Below are 20479 nucleotides of genomic sequence, written 5' to 3' on the forward strand. Positions count from 1 at the left end.
AGACCATCTTTATGCCTAAGTTTTTGTTCTAGTTTTTGATTCAGAATCTTGTCCTCTTCTTAGGATGTGGCATTTTGGAAAACTTAACTGCTTATGTAGCTTTCATAATAAATGTATCATGATTACCAGAAAACTTACAGTTTGCTTCTTTACAGAAAATCACTCTGCACCTCCTGACGTAACCACTTACACCTCAGAACATGCAATACAAGTAGAAAGGCCGCAAGGCTCCACGACGTCGCGGACAGCCCCGAAGTATGGCAATGCCGAGCTCATGGAGACTGGCGATGGTACGTCTTCCAGCAAGTTTTCCTCCTTTGTAAATTCCAGGTGCCCTTCTGTGCCCTGCCTGGATGTGTTTCTTCTAGGGACACAGTCGGCTCATGAGCTCATCAGGGCCTTCATGAGCTTCCCTAGAAGGTGGCACAGTTACAGGAAGTGCAGACTGTCTCCAAGGGCAAGAGTTACTCCTTGTTGTAGGAGTTTAGTCATGAGAAGAAAAAAATTTGATAAAATCCTGCTGTTTTTGGTGGTGAATGATGTTGATTCCACAGTTAAAAATTAGCGCAGGTGTCAAGACTATGACCAGGTACTTGGAGGTCAGTATGGAGCTTAACGCAACCAAAATAATTGACAGAGATGGGCAGTTTCGTGCTTTAGACTTTGGAAGAAAGAGGGTCCTTTTCTCCCTCCATGTTGAATAAGGTGTTGGTGATTTGTGTACAGCCGTTGGGGTTCTCTTATTACTCGAATCTTTCATCTTCGCGTGCTCTAACATCTTTCTGTTACCCATTCTGAAGTGACAGGCTGGAACATGAACTTCATGCTTTATTCTGCATTCCTTGACCTCCAGGGTCATGACAGTTAGCATGGAACCTGATGATGATGTAAAGTGTTCTTTACTTGGAAGATGTCTGTAGTAGCTTCTGTGTGCCCTCTATACCACTGAGCTTGTGTCTGTGACACAGTGACTCAGGAGTGATGAGGAGGCCTGAACCCAGCCTCCAACAGGCTGATGCCTCCTCACTGTGATCAGAGCCCAAGGTCGCTGGATTGTGAGTTCTCTGTTAGTACATCTGGAGTCAATCCAGTATCCAGTATGATTGGTTTCTCTGGACTGCTTCTCAGTGTCGATGTTTGTGTAGTTCTCCACTAAATCCATTGTTTCTTGAATCTGTCGTTACTGTTGTCCTTGTCTTCACCACTTTAGTATCTTTGTTGCCTTTGAAATTTATCATCTTCACCTTCTCCCCCAGGTAAATTCATCTGGTGTCCAGTCCAGTGGTGTGATAGCATCTTGTATCAAAACCACATGGGGCAGTTGTTGGAAAACAGATTGTGGGCCACATCCCAGACCTAACACATGAGATGCTCTGAGCTGGGTCCTAGGATGATGTGTGTGTCCTGTTTAAGCTGGAGCACCATTTCTCAGCATTATTTCTCAGTGGCCTTGAGAAATAATCTCTGATTCATCCAAACCAGATTCAGTTGAGTTCAGTTGCTCAGTCATGTCCTACTCTTTGTGACCCCATGGACTGCAGCATGCCAGGCTTCCCTGTCCATCACCAACTCCCGGAGCTTGCTCAAACTCATGTCCATTGAGTCGGTGATGCCATCCAACCATCTCATCCTCTGTCGTCCCCTTCTCCTCCCGCCATCAATCTTTCCCAGCATCAGGGTCTTTTCCAATGAGTCAGTTCTTCACATCAGTTGGACAAAGAATTGAACTTTCAGCTTCAGCATCAGTCCTTTCAGTGAATATTCAGGGCTGATTTCCTTTAGCATTGACTGGTTGGATCTCCTTGCAGTCCAAGGGACTCTTCAAGAGTCTTCCCTGACACCACAGTTCAAAAGCATCAATTGTTCAGCGCTCAGCTTTTTTTATAGTCCAAATCTCACATCCATACATGACTACTGGAAAAACCATAGCTTTGACTAGACGGACCTTTGTTGGCAAAGTAATGGCTCTGCTTTTTAACATACTGTCTAGGTGGGTCATAGCTTTTTTTCCAAGAAGCAAGTGCCTTTTAATTTCATGGCTGCAGTCACCATCTGCAGTGATTTTGGAGCCCAAGAAAAGTCTCTCACTGTTTCCAGTGCTTCCCCATGATCTTTGTTTTCTGAATGTTGAGTTTCAAGCCAACTTTTTCACTGTCCTCTTTCACTTTTTCGCTTTTCATCAAGAGGCTCTTTAGTTTTTCTTCACTTTCTGCCATAAGGGTGCTGTCATCTGCATATCTGAGGTTATTGATGTTTCTCCTGGCAATCTTGATTTCAGCTTCATCCAGTCCAGCATTTCTCATGATATACTCTGCATATAAGTTAAATAAGCGGGGTGACAATATACAGCTTTTATGTACTCCTTTCCTTGGATTTGGAACAAGTCTGTTGTTCCATGTCTGGTTCTAACTGTTGCTTCCTGACCTGCATACAGATTTCTCAGGAGGCAGGTCAGGTGGTCTGGTATTCCCATCTCTTTCAGAATTTTCCAGTTTGTTGTGATCCACACAAAGGTTTTGGCGTAGTCAATGAAGCAGAAGTAGGTTTTTTTCTGGAACTCTTGCTTTTTTTGATGATCCAGCAGATGTTGGCAATTTGATCCTGGTTCCTCAGGCTTTTATAAATTCAGCTTGACCATCTGGAAGTTCATGGTTCATGTACTATTGAAACCTGGCTTGGAGAATTTTGAGCATTACTTTGCTAGTATGTGAGATGAGTGCAATTGTGCAGTGGTTTGAACATTCTTTGGCATTGCCTTTTTTTGAGATTGAATGAAAACTGACCTTTTCCAGTCCTGGGGCCACTGCTGAGTTTTCCAAATTTGCTGGCATATTGAGTGCAGCACTTTCACAGCATCATCTTTTAGGATTTGAAATAGCTCAACTGGAATTCCATCACCTCCACTAGCTTTGTTCATAGTGATGCTTCCTAAAGCCCAGTTGACTTCTCATTCCAGGATGTCTGGTTCTAGTTGAATGATCACACCATGATGCTTATCTGGGTCATGAAGATCTTTTTTGTATAGTTCTGTGTATTCTTGCCACCTCTTCTTAATATCTTCTGCTTCTGTTAGGTCCATACCATTTCTGTCCTTCATTGTGCCCATCTTTGCATGAAATGTTCCCTTGGTATCTCTAATTTTGAAGAGATCTCTAGTCTCCCATTCTGTTGTTTTCCTCTGTTTCTTTACATTGATCATTGAGGAAGGCTTTCTTATTTCTCCTTGCTATTCTTCGGAACTCTGCATTCAGATGGGTATATCTTTCCTTTTCTCATTTGTCTTTAGCTTCTCTTCTTTTCTCAGCTATTTGTAAGGCCTCCACAGACAACCGTTTTGCCTTTTTGCCTTTCATTTTCTTGGGGATGGTGATGCATCCTATCCAATGTCATGCACTTCCATCCATAGTTCTTCAAGCACCCTGTCAGATCTAATCCTTTGAGTCTATTTGTTACTTCCTCTCTGTAATCGTAAGGGATTTGATTTACGTCATACCTGAATGGTCTAGTGGTTTTCCCCACTTTCTTCAATTTAAGTCTGATTAGCTGGGATCAGCTAACCAGATTAGCTGGGACTATTTAATAGGGGAATATTATGTTTAGATATTGAGAATTCTGGGTTGCATATTTTTATATATTTTCAAGATTGTAAAATATTTAATATCTCAATTCTGAAAGTGCTCATAGGATATTTTGAGACTATTAAAGTGGTTATTTGATTGAAAAATTTCCTTGAAAGCTGTCGTACTCATTCCAAAAGCTGAGTTGTGTTTTTGTGACACTGTGTGGTGGATGGCTTCCCAAGTGACGTTAGCAGTAAAGAACCCACCTATCAGTGCAGGAGACATGGGAGATACAGGTTTGACCCCTGGGTCGGAAAGATCCCCTGAGGAAGGTGTGGCAGCCCAGTCCAGTATTCTTGCCTGGAGAATCCAATGGACAGAGGAGTGTGACGGGCTACAGTCCATGGATTCACAAAGTGTCAGACTTGACTGAGAGACTGAACACACACGCATGTGCCATGGATAAAGGGCTCTGGCTCAGTCAGAACAGGAAAGACCTCTTGTGGTTGTGGTTCTTTTGTCCAGGAGCTTAGAAGGTTCTAGGCCTGTAAATTTACAGGTTCAGGTTTCTAAGCACCTTTGAATGGGAATGAAATCTGCCTGCAGAGGAGGGTACATTTGATCCAGTTGTGGCTTCAGTGTCTTGGTGCTCCTTTTTGTTCATTCATTTAAATTTTTAAAAATTCCATGTCTTTTTCACTCATCATTTTCAAAACTATGTAGCATTTATTATCCTAAGAAACGTATTATAAGGTGGGGTTTATTTTCCTCCGTACATATGGATAAATATTAATATATGTGAGTTCTGTGTTAATATCATAAATTGAATTTAGAGACTTTGGTTGCTTTGCTTCTGGGATGTGTTCCCTAAATGTTCACTCAGGAGAGTGGGTCTGAAAGGCATATAGAAGGGACCTGACTGTCACCTGAAAGAGGATAGTGGCACTTGTAGCTCCTCAGGTTCCTGTACTTTCATTGGGAGGTGTCGGGGTGACAACTGGAGGCTGAGCACAGGTGGTCTCAGGAGACGGGGTCTTGGGGAAGGTCTCGCTGCTTCATCAGCTTTCTGATCAGACAGAGGAGAACCTGAGACGGGTATGAATGAGGAGATGACAGACCCTTTTTTTAGGAATAGAGGTGGGACCAAGCCCAGTCTGTGGTCTGGAGCTGTTCCCAAGGTCACCAGAGCCAGACAGCTCACAGTGTAAAGAGCATCATTTCTGCTCCATCTTTATTCTCTGTTGAGGCTTCCCAGCAAGGCCACATGCTGGGACCACTCTCCTTGGAATGTTCTTGTTGACAGAAGTCATCTAGGGACACAGAGGGCACCAGGCTGAGATGGGACAGAGTGTGGTTCCACAGCCGTTTTTACTGTGGCTGCTTGTTCATGGTGGTTTGTGCTGAGAGTCAGTCCACCTGCCTCATGATTCTGTTTTCAGGTGTGCCTGTAAGTAGCCGCGTATCTGCAAAGATCCAGCAGCTTGTCAATACCCTCAAACGACCCAAACGACCACCCTTACGGGAATTCTTCGTCGATGACTTTGAAGAACTACTAGAAGGTGAAAGAGCCCCTCCCTACCCCCTCGTCCAGTGTTTCTGTGACTCCATAAACTGTAGTTATTTCTTGACCAAGGTTGTTTGATCTTTAAAAACAATAATCTTTGTGTTCACAGGAAACAGGAATCCTGCCTAGAAACTGTAGGTACTGTTCCGCAAGGTCCCTTTAAACATATGCTCAGTCCTCAAACAGCTGGGTCAGTACCACTGGTTCTGACTCTGAGAAGCATGTGATTTTGTTCCATGAGCCAGTCCTCTTTCTAAGGACTCCATGAAGCTTCAGGAATGCAAGGAAATCAGACAACCTGAGCTCAGCAAGCAGTGCATTCTCTCTCCGTAGGCTTTAGAGGAATGCAAAGTGAGCTGTGGGAATCTTGCCTTGCTGCCTCTCTGGACAGCTTCAGGAGCTGGATGTCTTCACTCTGAACACTGCTGAACCTTTTAATACAAGAAAACCCAAAATTGAAACAAAGTACTGCTTGTTTTATCAAACCCAGTCTCCTTATTTTCTTGGTCTTTGTGCCACAAGAAAGACATGGTTGATTTTCTAGCCAGCATGTGGAAATCATCTGTCATATGCTGTAAGAGAAACCTTCCCAGAAGTAAAAAGAATCACCTCTCAGATTCTCACCCATCTAAAGAGTCGGGCAGATTGTTCTTATTATAGGGCATTTATCTTTGTTTTACTTAAGAAAATATGAGCTGTGCTAGTTACTCGTAGTGGTTGTAGCAAATTCAAATTTACATCTCCATATTTAAGGGCACAATATACTTCAGCCAGATTTGAACTCTTTGGAGTCTACAATTACTGGTGTATGTTGAGAATTGATGTTTTAAACATGGCACCCCACTCCAGTACTTTTGCCTGGAAGATCCCATGGACAGAGGAGCCTGGTGGGCTGCAGTCCCTGCGGTCGCTGGAGTCGGACATGACTGAGCGACTTCACTTTGACTTTTCGCTTTCATGCATTGGAGAAGGAAGTGGCAACCCACTCCAGTGTCTTGCCTGGAGAATCCCAGGAACGGGGAAGCCTGATGGGCTGATGTCTCTGGGGTCGCACAGAGTCGGACACAACTGAAGCGACTTAGCAGCAGCAGCAGCAGCATTGTAATGTTAGACTCTAGGTGTGTTAAAATGCATAGTTTTACTTGTCAGTTTATAAATGCATTCAGGTCTCCCTAAGTTCCACATCCTGACATTGCCTTGGATGTTGGAAGAATTATGTGCTTTGGTTATATCCATGAGGCTCATATGTCAGATGTAGCTCTAATTCTAGAAAAGCACCTGTGCATGTTTCCTGTAATAAATTTCTAACTCAAGTATAAGTCTTCTGGCTTCTTTAAAATGAATAAGAATGATTGTGCTAATAATGGATGTATTTTTCTTGAAAACCTTCTGTGTTCAAATGTATTTAGTTCAACAACCAGATCCAAACCAGCCAAAGCCAGAGGGAGCCCAGATGTTGGCGATGCGTGGGGAGCAGCTGGGTGTGGTTACAAATTGGCCCCATCTTTAGAAGCAGCGTTACAGCGATGGGGGACCATCTCACCAAAGGCCCCGTGCTTGACCACGATGGACACGAACGGAAAACCTCTCTACATCCTCACTTACGGTAATCCTTTGAGGCTTATCCATCTTTTGTCTGCTTGTGCCTGCACACAACTGCCACTTTCAGGGTGGAAGTTTATATTTGTGTTGCCTTATGTTTCCAATATGGAAATAAATGGAACCCAAAAGGAAATATTGGATTGGCCAAAAAGTTCATTTGCGTTTTCCTGTAGGATACTATTGAAAACCCAAATGAACTTTTGGGCCTAGCCAGTATAGGAAAATTATTCGATTTGAATGTGAAAAATTATTATTTGTTAATGATTTTTAGTAAAAACCAGAAAGTGATACAAAAATTAGTGACTATAACTCTAATAATAAGATGTTGGATTTTATATCTTGGAATGTATATTAAATTAATGCTTTGAAGAAGGATTGGTAGTTAAATAAATGAAACAAGAAAGAATGTATATAGAACTCTTTGACATGCATCACTTAGAAGAAACAACATTTGTTTCCACAGTACTTTTCTAGCAAGCAAGGGAAGCAAACTTTTGCTCTTTATTCAGTATGATTAATGCAGTCCATAAACTTTGGGAAATAGTTAACTATACAAGAGAGATCCCTTTCTCTTTGCTTCACAGATAAGGGGCCACGGAGAAAGCAAATTGTCAGGTCATTTTCACACACTCTGGTGCAGCAGCATTGCAAAGAAATCAGCTTCATAACTAAAAGACAAAATGGCTTATATCTGCACGTGTGAGGTTACATTACCATTTTTAACTTCTGGTTTTATTTCTATGATAATAATGCTCTTCTAATTGCAGGTAGGAAAGAAACTGTTTTCTCCATTAGCAGTGGAGCTCAAGAGCCAGGTGTTGTGTTAAGTAACATAACCCAGCTTTTAGTGGGGCCCAGAAGGCCCCCACTGTAGACTTCATCATTATCCTCTGCATCTCATGGAAGGAAATGGGATTCAGGAGCGTATGTTTTCATAGTCTCAATTTTTTTCTTCTAGCTTTGTTGGGAAATTCTTAGTGGATAAAGGGTATTTTACCCATAATGGGACATAGGATTGATTTTTTTTTAAATTATACTCTTAGAAATAAATTTTAGTCAGTCAGAAAGATAGAAGACTTTCCTGCCTGACCCTCGTCCCTGGCCAGGTTCAGACCAGGAGCTGATTGGGTACTGTTTTCCAAGCATCATTTATTGAAAGACTGTCCTTTTCCCTTTCTTGGCTGTTTTGTCATACATCAGTTGACATATATGCATGGGTTTATTTATGGGTTATTCTGTCTCATTGATCTATATGTCTGATTTTGTGCCAGTATCATACTGTTCTTATTACTGGTAGTTTTGTAATGTCAGGGAGCATGATGTCTCTAGCTTTGTTTTTCTTTCTTAAGATGACTTTGGCCATTTGGGGTCTTTCAGGGTTTCATACAAATTTTAAAATTGTTTGTTCTATTTCTGTGAACAGTGCTGTTGTAATTTTGATTGGGATTGGATTTAGATTGCTTTGAGTAGTACGGATACTTTAACACAACTGCTTTTTCTAATCCATGAGCACAGAATATCTTTCCATTTGTTTGTGTTATCTTCAGCTTCTTTATCAGTCTTACAGTTTGGTTTTTTTTTTAAGATGCAGATTTTATGGGGCTTAATTTTCATTGTGCTTTTTGTAGTGGGTTTTTTTGGTTTGTTTGTTCTTTGCCACACCATGCGGCACGCTGGATCTTAAGTTCCCAGCCAGGGATCGGACCTGTGCCCCCTACAGTGGAAGCACGAGGCCTTAAACCACCAGGCCTCCAGAGAAGTCCCAAGTCTTAACAGTTTTGAATGTACAGGTCTTTTACCTCCTAATTAAATTTATTTTGAGGAATTTCTTCTTTTCAATGCTGTTGTAAATAGGATCTTTTTCTTGGTTTCTCGTTCTAGTAGTTTATTATTAGTATATAGACACAGCAGTTTTCTGATAACAGCAGTACATTGATTTTGTATTTTACTACTTTACTGAATTCATTTATTACTCTGTTTTTTCTGTATTGTCTTAAGGTTTTCTATGTATAATGTCATGTTATCTGCAAGTAGTGACAGTTTTTCATCTTCCTTTTCCAGTTTGAATGCTTTTTTTTTTTTTTTTTGGCCTGGCTACTCTGGCTAGGACTTAAACAATACTTTATTGAATAAACATGGCAAAAGTGAGCATCCGTGTCTTATTTCTGAATCTTAGAGGAAATGCTTCAGGTTTTCATTGTTCAGTATGCTATTAGCTGTGAATTTGTCATCAGATCAGATCAGTTGCTCAGTTGTGTCCTACTCTTTGCGACCCCATGAATCGCAGCACGCCAGGCCTCCCTGTCCGTCACCAGCTCCCGTAGTTCACTCAGACTCACGTCCATCGAGTCAGTGATGCCATCCAGCTATCTCATCCTCCGTCGTCCCCTTCTCCTCCTGCCCCCAATCCCTCCCAGCATCAGAGTCTTTTCTAATGAGTCAACTCTTCGCATGAGGTGGCCAAAGTACTGGAGTTTCAGCTTTAGCATCATTCCTTCCAAAGAACACCCAGGGCTGATCTCCTTCAGAATGGACTGGTTGGATCTCCTTGCAGTCCAAGGGACTCTCAAGAGTCTTCTCCAACACCACAGTTCAAAAGCATCAATTCTTCGGCACTCAGCCTTCTTCACAGTCCAACTGTCACATCCATACATGACCACAGGAAAAACCATAGCCTTGACTAGACGGACCTTTGTTGGCAAAGTAATGTCTCTGCTTTTGAATATGCTATCTAGGTTGGTCATAACTTTCCTTCCAAGGAGTAAGCGTCTTTTAATTTCATGGCTGCAGTCACCATCTGCAGTGATTTTGGAGCCCCCACAAAGAAAGTCTGACACTGTTTCCACTGTTTCCCCATCTATTTCCCATGAAGTGATGGGACCAGATGCCATGATCTTCGTTTTCTGAATGTTGAGCTTTAAGCCAGCTTTTTCACTCCACTTTCACTTTCATCAAGAGGCTTTTTAGTTCCTCTTCACTTTCTGCCATAAGGGTGGTATCATCTGCATATCTGAGGTTATTGATATTTGAATTTATCATATAGGACTTTTATTTTGTTAGGTATGTTTTCTCTGTACCCACTTTGTTGAGAGTTTTTATCATAAATGGATATTGAATTTTTAACATTTTTTTCTGCATCAGCTGAGATGGTCATATGATTTTTATCCTTCATTCTGTTAATGTACCATATTATTCACATTAATTGACTTGTGGATGTTGAACCATCCTTGCATTTCTGGAATAAATCCCATTTGATCATGGTGTATTATCATCTTAACATATTATTGAATTTGGTTTGCTAATATATTGTTGAGGATTTGTGCATTTGTTTTCTTCAGACCTCTAATTTTTTCATGGTGTCCTTATCTTGTTTTGATATGAGGATAACACAGGCCTTGTAAAATGAGTTTGAAAGTGTTTTCTTGTCTTTTGTTTTTTGGAAGAATTTGTAAGACTGCTTTAGTGGTGATGAATTTCTTTAGCTTTTAGCTTGTCTGGAAAACTTTATCTGTCCTTCAGTTCTGAATGATAACTTTGCCTGGGTGAGTGTTCCTGGTTGGGAATTTTTTTTCGTTCTCCCTTCTAAATCAGTCAAGAACTGTTGTATTGTCTTTAATTTAAATCAGCAATTTGCTGTTTATTTTTTCTACTAGAAGAATATTTCTAGAACTTTGCCAAAGTGTGTTGTTGCCTTTTTCAAATTGTCTGTTGTAAATTGGCTTTTGTATGACTTTATGGTGATACCAGCTTTAATATTCCAAACTGAGAATGAAACTGAAATTTTTAAGAAAATATAATGGTGCTAATTGATTGTAATTGATGTGTTAGTTTACAACACATTGATTTTTTGTTTCAGTTAAAACAAGTTGATTGTAATTGTTTGTTCAGCCAAAATAATTTCCTAACATTGTTCACAGTGGGAGAGGGAGAGGGTGGGAAGATTTGGGAGAATGGCATTGAAACATGTAAAATATCATGTATGAAATGAGTTGCCAGCCCAGGTTCAATGCATGATACTGGATGCTTGGGGCTAGTGCACTGGGACGACCCAGAGGGATGGTATGGGGAGGGAGGAGGGAGGAGGGAGGAGGGTTCAGGATGGGGAACACATGTATACCTGTGGCGGATTCATTTTGATATTTGGCAAAACTAATACAATTTTGTAAAGTTTAAAAATAAAAATTAAAAAAAAAAGAAAAAAAATAAGTTATAGTGGTTTTCACCTATGCTTTTCAGCTCCATTAAAAGATTGATTTTATTTAAAAAAAAGAAAGAAAGAAAGAAATCTGACAGCACAAAGTATTTGTGATTTCTTTAGGAAAAAAATAACTCCCTGAGTTATTTCTAATGGCTAGTAACTCTTTGGGGAGAAAATACAATCACCAAATAAAAACCAAATAATTGTAAAGTAGACAGTCTTGAGGAGATAGAGTTAAGGAAGGTGGAAGAGGTGCGTGAATAAAATGTCACAGTAATTACTCTTAGTACTCAAGAAGTAGGCTCAAATGAGTACCGTAATTTTGTGCTTTTTACAACTTGCTTAATTTGCTGTTAATAAAACAAACATTTGTTGAGCACATACTGTGAGCCAGGAATGTCTAGGAATTACAGGAATCAGAAACAGTGGAAAAGTCCTCTTTGTTCCCTAATCACTATGGGGGGAGACAAGTTGATAAATCCATTGGTAGGAAGACAGGAGCAACCCTAAATTGTGTTGCTACAGAATCCAATATGAAATAAGACAAATTCAGATTCTTTTCATTTAAACTGTATATTAATTTAGCTTTTACATTTTAAATAGGAAAGAGATTAGAACAGAGATTACATTTATAGGAAATAGTTCAAATTGTTGTTATCTTTACTATACTATTGTTTCCCTGGTGGCTTAGCTGGTAAAGAATCCGCCAGCAATGAGGAGATTCTGGTTCGATTCCTGGGTCAGGAAGATCTTCTGGAGAAGGAATAGGCTACCCACTCCAGTGTTCTTGGGCTTCCCTCATGGCTCAGATGATAAAGAATCTGCCTACAGTGTGGGAGACCTGGGATTGGTCCCTGGGTTGGGAAGATCCCCTGAAGAAGGGAATGGGTATGCACTCTAGTATCCTGGCCTGGAAAATTCCATGGACAGAGGATCCTGGCTACAGTCCATGGGGTCACAAAGAGTAGAACAAGACTGAGACTTTCACTTTACTATTATTGCAAATCTCTTAACACTTTGACTGCTTCTGAAAGCTTGTAGAACCTAATGTTATAAAAGGCATTTATGTGTCCCAAGAATTCATGTTAGGTTTTAAAAGTCATTTTGATTCAATCTCAGACTGTTTGCTGTCACCTAGACCTGCTGAGAAAATGTCTGGCACTGAGAGGTAGGCAGGGATTTGAATCTGCAGGTTCTTCAAAACTGGTCATTTTTCTTATGTTCTTAAAAATCTTTTTAATCCTATTTTGGAGTGTTTTTTCCCCCAGCGTTCAAAACTTTAGTTCAAAATTCTTACCATAATCTTTATCTAAATTCAAGGGTTACTGTCTAAAAACTGTAAAACTCTGCAGTTAGGAAAAATTAAAGTTGAGAAACTTAGGACACAGGGAAGGAGGGGTATCAGACCCTACAGAAGCCATCCTAAGTAGCCTTTATGTTTTTTGCAATCACACAAATCACTTATGATTATACAGTGGAAGTGACAAATAGATTCAAAGAAAAATTCCATGGACAGAAGAGCCATGATCTGATAGAGTTCCTGAAGAACTATGGACGGAGGCTCGTGACATTGTATAGGAGGCAGTGATCAAGACCATCCCCAAGAAAAAGAAATGTAAAAAGGCAAAATGGTTGTCTGAGGAGGCCTTACAAATAGCTGAGAAATGAAGAGAAGCTAAAGGCAAAGGAGAAAAGGAAAGATATATCCATCTGAATGCAGAGTTCCAAAGAATAGCAAGGAGAAATAAGAAAGCCTTCCTAAATGATCAATGCAAAGAAATAGAGGAAAACAATAGAATGGGAAAGACTAGAGATCTCTTCAAGAAAATTAGACATACCAAGGGAACATTTCATGCAAAGATGGGCACAATGAAGGACAGAAATGGTATGGACCTAACAGAAGCAGAAGGTATTAAGAGGTGGCAAGAATACACAGAACTATACAAAAAAGATCTTCACAGCCCAGATGAGCACAATGGTATGATCACTCACCTAGAGCCAGACATCCTGGAATGTGAAGTTAAGTGGGCCTTATGAAGCATCACTATGAACAAAGCTAGTGGAGTTGATGGAATTCCAGTTGAGCTATTTCAAATCCTAAAAGATGATGCTGTGAAAGTGCTGCATTCAGTATGTCAGCAAATTTGGAAAACTCAGCAGTGGCCACAGGACTGGAAAAGGTCAGTTTTCATTCCAATCCCAAAGAAAGGCAATGCCAAAGAATGCTCAAACTACCACACAATTGCACTCATCTCATATGCTAGTAAAGTAATGCTCAAAATTCTCCAAGCCAGACTTCAACAGTATGTGAACCATGTACTTCCAGATGTTCAAGCTGGATTTATAAAAGCCAGAGGGACCAGAGATCAAATTACCAACATCCGTTGGATCATTTGAAAAAGCAAGAGAGTTCCAGAAAACCATCTGCTTCTGCTTTATTGACTATATCAAAGCCTTTGACTGTGTGGATCACAAGAAACTGTGGAAAATTCTTCAAGAGATAGGAACACCAGACCACCTGACCTGTGTCCTGAGAAATCTGTATGTAGGTCAAGAAGCAACAGTTAGAACTGGACATAGAACAACAGACTGGTTCCAAATTGGGAAAGGAGTACGTCAAGGCTGTATATTGTCACCCTGCTTATTTAACATATATGCAGAGTGTGTCATGAGAAATGCTGGGCTGGATGAAGTACAAGCTGGAATCAAGATTGCAGGGAGAAATATTACTAACTTCAGATATGCAGATGACACCACCCTTATGGCAGAAAGTGAAGAAGAACTAAAGAGCCTCCTGATGAAAGTGAAAGAGGAGAGTGAAAAAGCTGGCTTAAAATTCAACATTCAGAAAACTAAGATCATGGCATCTGGTCCCATCACTTCATGGCTAATAGATGGGGAAGCACTGGAAACCGTGAGAGACTTTATTTTCTTGGGCTCCAAAATCACTGTAGATGGTGACTGCAGCTATGAAATGAAAAGATGCTTGCTCCTTGGAAGAAAAGCTATGACCCACCTAAATAGCATATTAAAAAGCAGAGACATTACTTTGCCAACAAAGGTCCATCTAGTCAAAGCTATGGTTTTTCTAATAGTCATATATGGATGTGAAAGTTGGACTATAAAGAAAGCTGAGTGCCGAAGAATGGATGCTTTTGAACTGTGGTGTTGGAGAAGACTCTTGAGAGTCCCTTGGACTGCAAGGAGATCCAATTAGTCCATCCTAAAGGAAATCAGTCCTGGGTGTTCATTAGAAGGACTGATGCTGAAGCTGAAACTCCAATACTTTGGCCACCTGATGCGAAGAACTGGCTCATTGGAAAAGACTCTGATGCTGGGAAGGACAAGGGGACAACAGAGGATGAGATGGTTGGATGACCTCACTGACTTGATGGATATGAGTTTGAATAAGCTCTAGGAGTTGGTGACGGACAGGGAAGCCTGGTATGCTGCAGTCCATGGGGTTGCAAAGAGTCGACATGACTGAGCTGAACCACACAAAGCAGGACTCATTAAAAAAGGAAAATATGTGTCATTTTGAACAACATAAATTAGTGGTAACTCACTAATGCCGTAGTCCCTCCCGTGTTTTACTCCCTAGAAATCCTCGTCTACTTCTGTGATGATAGTTAAATTCTCTGTGGCTTTGCTGTAGGTTCTTAGCACCCTAGGTGTTTGTATTTAATACCTTATTTTGTTGTTCATGCTGCTCAGATTTTATAAGTCAGAGTTGCTGGCTTTTGTTTCCCATCTGGATTCTAAGGACTCAGAATAACCTGAAAGCTTAAAGTGAAAAAGTGGTACTCTCAATATAGGTTAATTTACATACATATACACAGTAGAAAATGCATGTGTACAATTAATTGTGTCTTTATAATTTGTATTGATAGGCAAGCTGTGGACAAGAAGTATGAAGGTTGCTTACAACATTCTGCATAAATTAGGTACAAAACAAGAGCCTATGGTGCGACCTGGAGATAGGGTAAGTGCAATTTAAATTATTGCATCTGCAGGACACGTGGTCTGAGGTGGAGAAGATACCTACTGTTTTAAAGTTGCAAATTTTAATGCCTCCTAATACTCATATTACCAAATCAGGCTTCCACAAGCCAGAAGAGATTATTCAGCAGGTGTAACCTTTATAGTAGCTCAGTGAGCTTGACTGTAGTAGTTCTCGTGGGTTATCCACAAGGAAACTGGGACTTGAGAGGATAAGAGTCATATCAGATGAAGGCACGTGTCCAGAAAATGGTGTAGCCAGTGCTCACAGCTATTTCTGTCTAGCCCCAGGATGTATATTCCTAACCCCTGACACATATGACCTAATGGGAAACAGCTGTCTGTCTGAGGATGCAGGACAGTTGTGTGCTCGTAGACTGTTTTGTATCAGTGAGTGATACCAAGAATCCTTGCAGCAAACCACTGGTACATTCCTTTCCTACTATTAAATTTGTAGATACAGGCTACTGTCTTTGGTCGAAAAGAATTTTATTCTTACTGCAGTATGCCAATTTACTGAGAACAGATGTTAGTATTTCCTTTTTAATGTTACACACAGAGCAGTTAATCTGGCCCAAGCTTTACCCATGAATAAGATGTGGGCCTGCATGTAGAACCTACTTTTCTTGCCTTAAGTGGAGTGACTTTTTTTCCATACGTTGCTCTGTACCTTCATGCCCCAAGACTGGGTTATCCACCTGCACCAGAGACTCCAAATGAATTTTATAGAAGTTTCATTGTGGAGCACCATAAATGAGCAAGAATACAAGCTATGATTTACTTATGAGATATTACAAAAGCATGGGTTCGTTATGAAGAATGTTTAATAAGATTGCTGCAGCCCTAGGATTCTGTGGTAGGCTATGATTCTCTGCAGTTTAATGAACTTGTTTGACCTCTAGCTTTTAAAAGTCAATCATGGGTCTCACATGTCCTCATTATTAAACTTACTGTAAAGCTACAGTAATCAAAACAGTATGGTATTAACACAAGGACAGATACAGACCAAAGGAATAGCATAGAAAGCCCAGAAATAAATCCTCACATGTACGGTTAAGTCACTTTCAAGAAGGATGCTAAGACATTAAATGGGAGAAGGGCTAGTGTACTCAACAAATGGTGCTGGGAAAACTGAATATGTATAACCAAAAACCCAAAATTGAACCTTTATAGCATATATTGGGGCTTCCCAGGTGGTGCTAGTGATAAAGAACCTGCCTGCTGATGCAGGAGACCCAAGAGACGTGGGTTCGGTCCCTGGATTGGGAAAATCCTCTGGAGAAGGGCATGGCCATCCACTCCAGTATTCTTGCCTGGAGAATCCCATGGACAGAGAAGCCTGGCGGGCTACAGTTCATAGGGTCACACAGTCAAACATGACTGAAATGATTTGGCACACATGTAGTGTATATTAAATAATTAACTCAAAATGAATTAAATATCTAATTACTATTATCTAAACTCTTTAGATAAAACATAAAACATGTTTCATGATATTGAATTTGGCAATGATTTCTTAGATATGGCACCAAAAGCAAAGGGAATAAAAAAAATTGGTGGGTTGTACTTCATCAGAAATAAAAACTTCAGTGGACCAAAGGACATTGTCGAGAGTGAAAACATAGAATGGGAGAAATGTTTACAAATCATATATTTTACAAAAGTTTAAAAACCAGCCACAGTGCTTGAATAGACCTTTTTCTTTGGAAGATTTACAAATAGCCAAATAAGCCCATGAAAATATGCTCAGCATCACTAATCATTAGGGAAAAATACATCAAAACCACAGTGAGATACCACCTCACACTTACTAGGATGAAGAAATAATAAGTGTTAGCAACATTGAGAAATTGGAACCCTTCTATTGCTTTTAGGAATATATAGTGGTGTAGCCATTGTGGAAAACAATACTGTGGTGGTTCCTTAAAAAACTTAAACATTTGACCCAGTGATTCAAAAGAACTGAAAGCAAGAACTTGAACGGATAAACATCTACACTACTTTTCACAGCAGCAGTATTCACAAAACCCAAAAGGTGGCAGCAGTTCAAGCATCCATGGAGGGGTGAACGGATAAACAGAATATGGTATATTCATACTGTGTAATGTTATTTAGCCTTAAAAAGGAAGGAAATCCTTATATGTTCTACAATGTGGAACGACCTTGAGGACATTATGCTCAGTGAAATAAGCCAGTCACAAAAGAACAAATATTGTATGGTTCCATTCATACAAGGTACTTAGAGTACTTAAATTCCTAGAGACAGAAGAATGAAGGTGACCAGGGGCTGTGGGAAGGAGGAAATGGGGAGTTAACTGTTTATGGGGGCAGAGTTACAGTTTAGGAAAGTGAAAATGTTCTGGAAATGGATAGCTGATGATGGTTTTACAAGTGTGAATCTACTTAATGCCACTGAAATGTATACTTGAAAACAGGCAGCATGATAAACTTCGTTAGATTTATTTTATCACAATAAAATGTCAGTTGCATGGATAATGTCTCCCTTATAATTTGGTTAGTAGGTCTCAGTAGAGTCATTTTTTTAAGTCTTGGCCTGCAAATTTTTAAAGTTCATTTTCAGTACCAGTTGTAAAATAAACCATCTCTGTTCAGCTGTAAGAAAGAATGTGGGGACAGATTTTGATAGACTATGTGAAACTATTCTTTTCAGCAGCAGGTGGTTTGAATTGTGTGAGGAGGGCTGCATTTCTAAATTATTCCTTTGAAAGTATTCATGTGGCTGGGATACGGCATGTGCATATAAATGCCTATTAATAAGCATATGCCACTGTAGTGTTCAGTTGATAGTAACCTTCTATCACAATAAACAGGTTCTTTACCTCTTTGAAAATTGTTTTAAATTAAATGTAATTCTCCCAAGGATAATGAACAGTCTGTCTTTGGCATAAAAATTGTAGATGCTCTTATGTGGGTGACCCTCTTAATGCACTTTGAGGGGGGTACCTGCTTGGGCTTTGAAAAAACATTTATGTGCCTAAGCTGAAAAGGTTTCAGGATATTGTAGTAGGAGCTGTGGAATACACAGAGATGCATCATATGTGAAGCCTGCCTTCAGGGAGCTTACTATGTTAGGGAAAAATGAAGATATTGATAATTGGCTATCTGTAAGTTGGAAAATGAAAAAGGTCTCCAAAAAGATGGTGAGAGATACAGATACTTACTGTTTTAGAAGGACAGAGAGTGTTCTCATTTTGGGAGCTTCTGGAATGTGAGACAACTTCTTGGGGAGAAAAAGCAAGCCCAGAGCTCTTGGTCAGTTTCTAGGACAGAGTGGAAAGGACTGAGGGGAGTTCTGTGGTATGTGGCTGGTATGGGAAGACCAGTGGAGGAGAGCAGACCAAGGAGGTGGTCTCTTGATGCCTGTTATGCTCTGTGCATAAAGTGCAATGAAATGCCAGGGAATACATAGGGAATCGAACAGAAAGAAACCGTGTGGGTTTATGAAAATGAAGTGTCCATATGTGTATTGCACTGGAATCACTGTGCAGTTAGCAAAACACAGGACTTGTGACTGATAGAGATATAAAAGGGAAATGTGGTGAGAATGATACAAATAGTCTTCCCTTTCTTAAATTCTTAAAAAAAAATTCAGTTTTGATTCTAAAAGAGGTTGTAGGTATTGACTGTTTTCTGTCACTTTTATATTTTTGAGAGTATAATATACAATTTTGTATCTTGCTTTGATTCCCTTGATGTTAATATAGCATTTCGTCCTGTTTTAACCCAACTCTGCAAGGTTATATAACATGACATTTTCAGCATGAACTTTAGTGATCAAGCAGTGGGAATTTAAAATCCTGGATCAAATTGACTGTCCTATGAACAGAGCTGGGATGGCACCAGACCAGAATCTTGGGCTTCGTTGACCCACAGTCTAGCTGTGGAAGCAGCGCCTTCTTTTGCTCAGTGCTGTGCTCTTGAAGACTCCTGCTTGCAGACTAGGTACTCTAGGAGGACTTTGGGGTGGAGTCACTGGTCTGGGGAGGAACTGCATCTCCTGTATTTTCCTCTGTTTTGGTTCAGGGAGAGCAATCTTAGCAGCAGTGGTGCCCTGGATGCTTTGCAAACGTTTGACTGAATATTGTTGTTTTGCCAGATCCAGATCTAAAAACAGATGCTGTCTACTCTCAGACCACCAGCTGAAGACAGAATACCTGAGGCCAGTGTAAACCTCAGATCATTTTAAAAATAGTTTGTGGTTTATATGCAGAGACATGCAAATAAATCCTTTCGTTCCTCCTTGGAAATCCTACTAATGGTAGCCTGGCATCTGCTTGGGTGTTTTGGGGACAAAATTAAGATTAATATCTCATTAACAGTTTTTTTGCAGAGTTTCTTAAAATTCTTCAGTAGTGCAGCATGGCTTTTAATGGCCTTATGGTTTCATTTGGCTCTCATTGTCTGATTTTAGTAAATTATAGGAATGCCATATAGAAAGGAAATCTTCACATAATCCCAAACTTAATTTGTTTCCATCAGCTATCCTGAGTTGCTTGCAGGGTCAGGGTTAAGATGCAGCCTTCTCTGTCCTTAGCTGTCATCTGAATCCTTTATGCCAACCTGCTTACTTAGATGTTGAGGTGATTAAGATGTTTTATCCAGCTGTTCATGACAAAGTCAGTAAGTTCTAGTTAGGATGTTTCTAAAGAAAAATGGGTTAAATTTCTTGATAGAGTAATACAAAAAACATACATCTGCTAAATCATGGGATTTATGTGGTTAATTATTAACAAGGAAGGGCAGTGCGGATGCAACAGTAGCACCTGGGAAGAGCTTGTGTTCTCATGAGGCAGAGTCCTGCAGAGCTCAGGGCAGGGGTGGGTGCGGATCCGAAAGTAGGACTGCCTGTTCCATCCTAAAGGTGGCTGCTCAGGCCGGAGTAGGGAGGGCTGCTCCAGAAGGAGCGTTGGGTGATGAAGAGCAAGCAGACGGAGCCTGCACTAGCTCCACTGCAGATGCTGACCTGAGCGCCCGGTGAACATAAATGTGGCAAAGAGTCTGTCAAACACTTGACAAGTGTACATACGTCACTAAATGCTCTCATGAGAATGGAAAGCATTATATCAAGAAGTTTTTGCATCAAATATGAGTTAATACTATAAAATGTAAATACTAGCAGATAAATAGACACAGGAAATGAAACACAGTTCATACAAGAATAAATAATTATCAGCCCATCTGGTAAAAGATTGTTCTTAAGGTTCTTTTGAGAAACATTTGAAAAATCATACAATGCATTATTTGGCTACTTGGATAATTTACCTTTTAGAATTCCGTGATTATTCTGCTCCTAGCTCTTCACAGGCTGAGCCCAAGAGGCAGGGTGTGGCAGAAGGTGTGGGCCGGTGTTCACAGAAACCTTTGCTGTGAGGGCCGGCCAAACCCAGGGCCTTTTGGGTGGGTGCCATTCACGGCTGCCCGCCATGTGCCAGGCACAGTGTGAGCCTTAGACATTTTCTCACTTGACCTTTACTACAACACTGGCATGTAGGTTCTACTAGCCAGTATTCTCACTTTTCAGGTAAGAAAACCAAG

At 40.3% G+C, this 20479-nt stretch overlaps 1 protein-coding gene across 1 annotated transcript in view; it reads left to right on the top strand.

Annotated features, from left to right (window-relative positions):
* DIP2C (disco interacting protein 2 homolog C) overlaps positions 1 to 20479 on the top strand; it is a 292751-nt gene that overhangs the window by 193239 nt on the left and 79033 nt on the right. Inside the window, 5 exon segments of the mRNA XM_070381226.1 lie at positions 156 to 290; positions 5000 to 5119; positions 6534 to 6602; positions 6605 to 6730; positions 14815 to 14906. Coding sequence (XP_070237327.1) covers positions 156 to 290; positions 5000 to 5119; positions 6534 to 6602; positions 6605 to 6730; positions 14815 to 14906 — 542 coding nt within the window.

This window comes from Bos mutus, chromosome 13 (assembly GCF_027580195.1).
Source record: "Bos mutus isolate GX-2022 chromosome 13, NWIPB_WYAK_1.1, whole genome shotgun sequence".
Lineage (NCBI taxonomy): Eukaryota > Metazoa > Chordata > Mammalia > Artiodactyla > Bovidae > Bos > Bos mutus.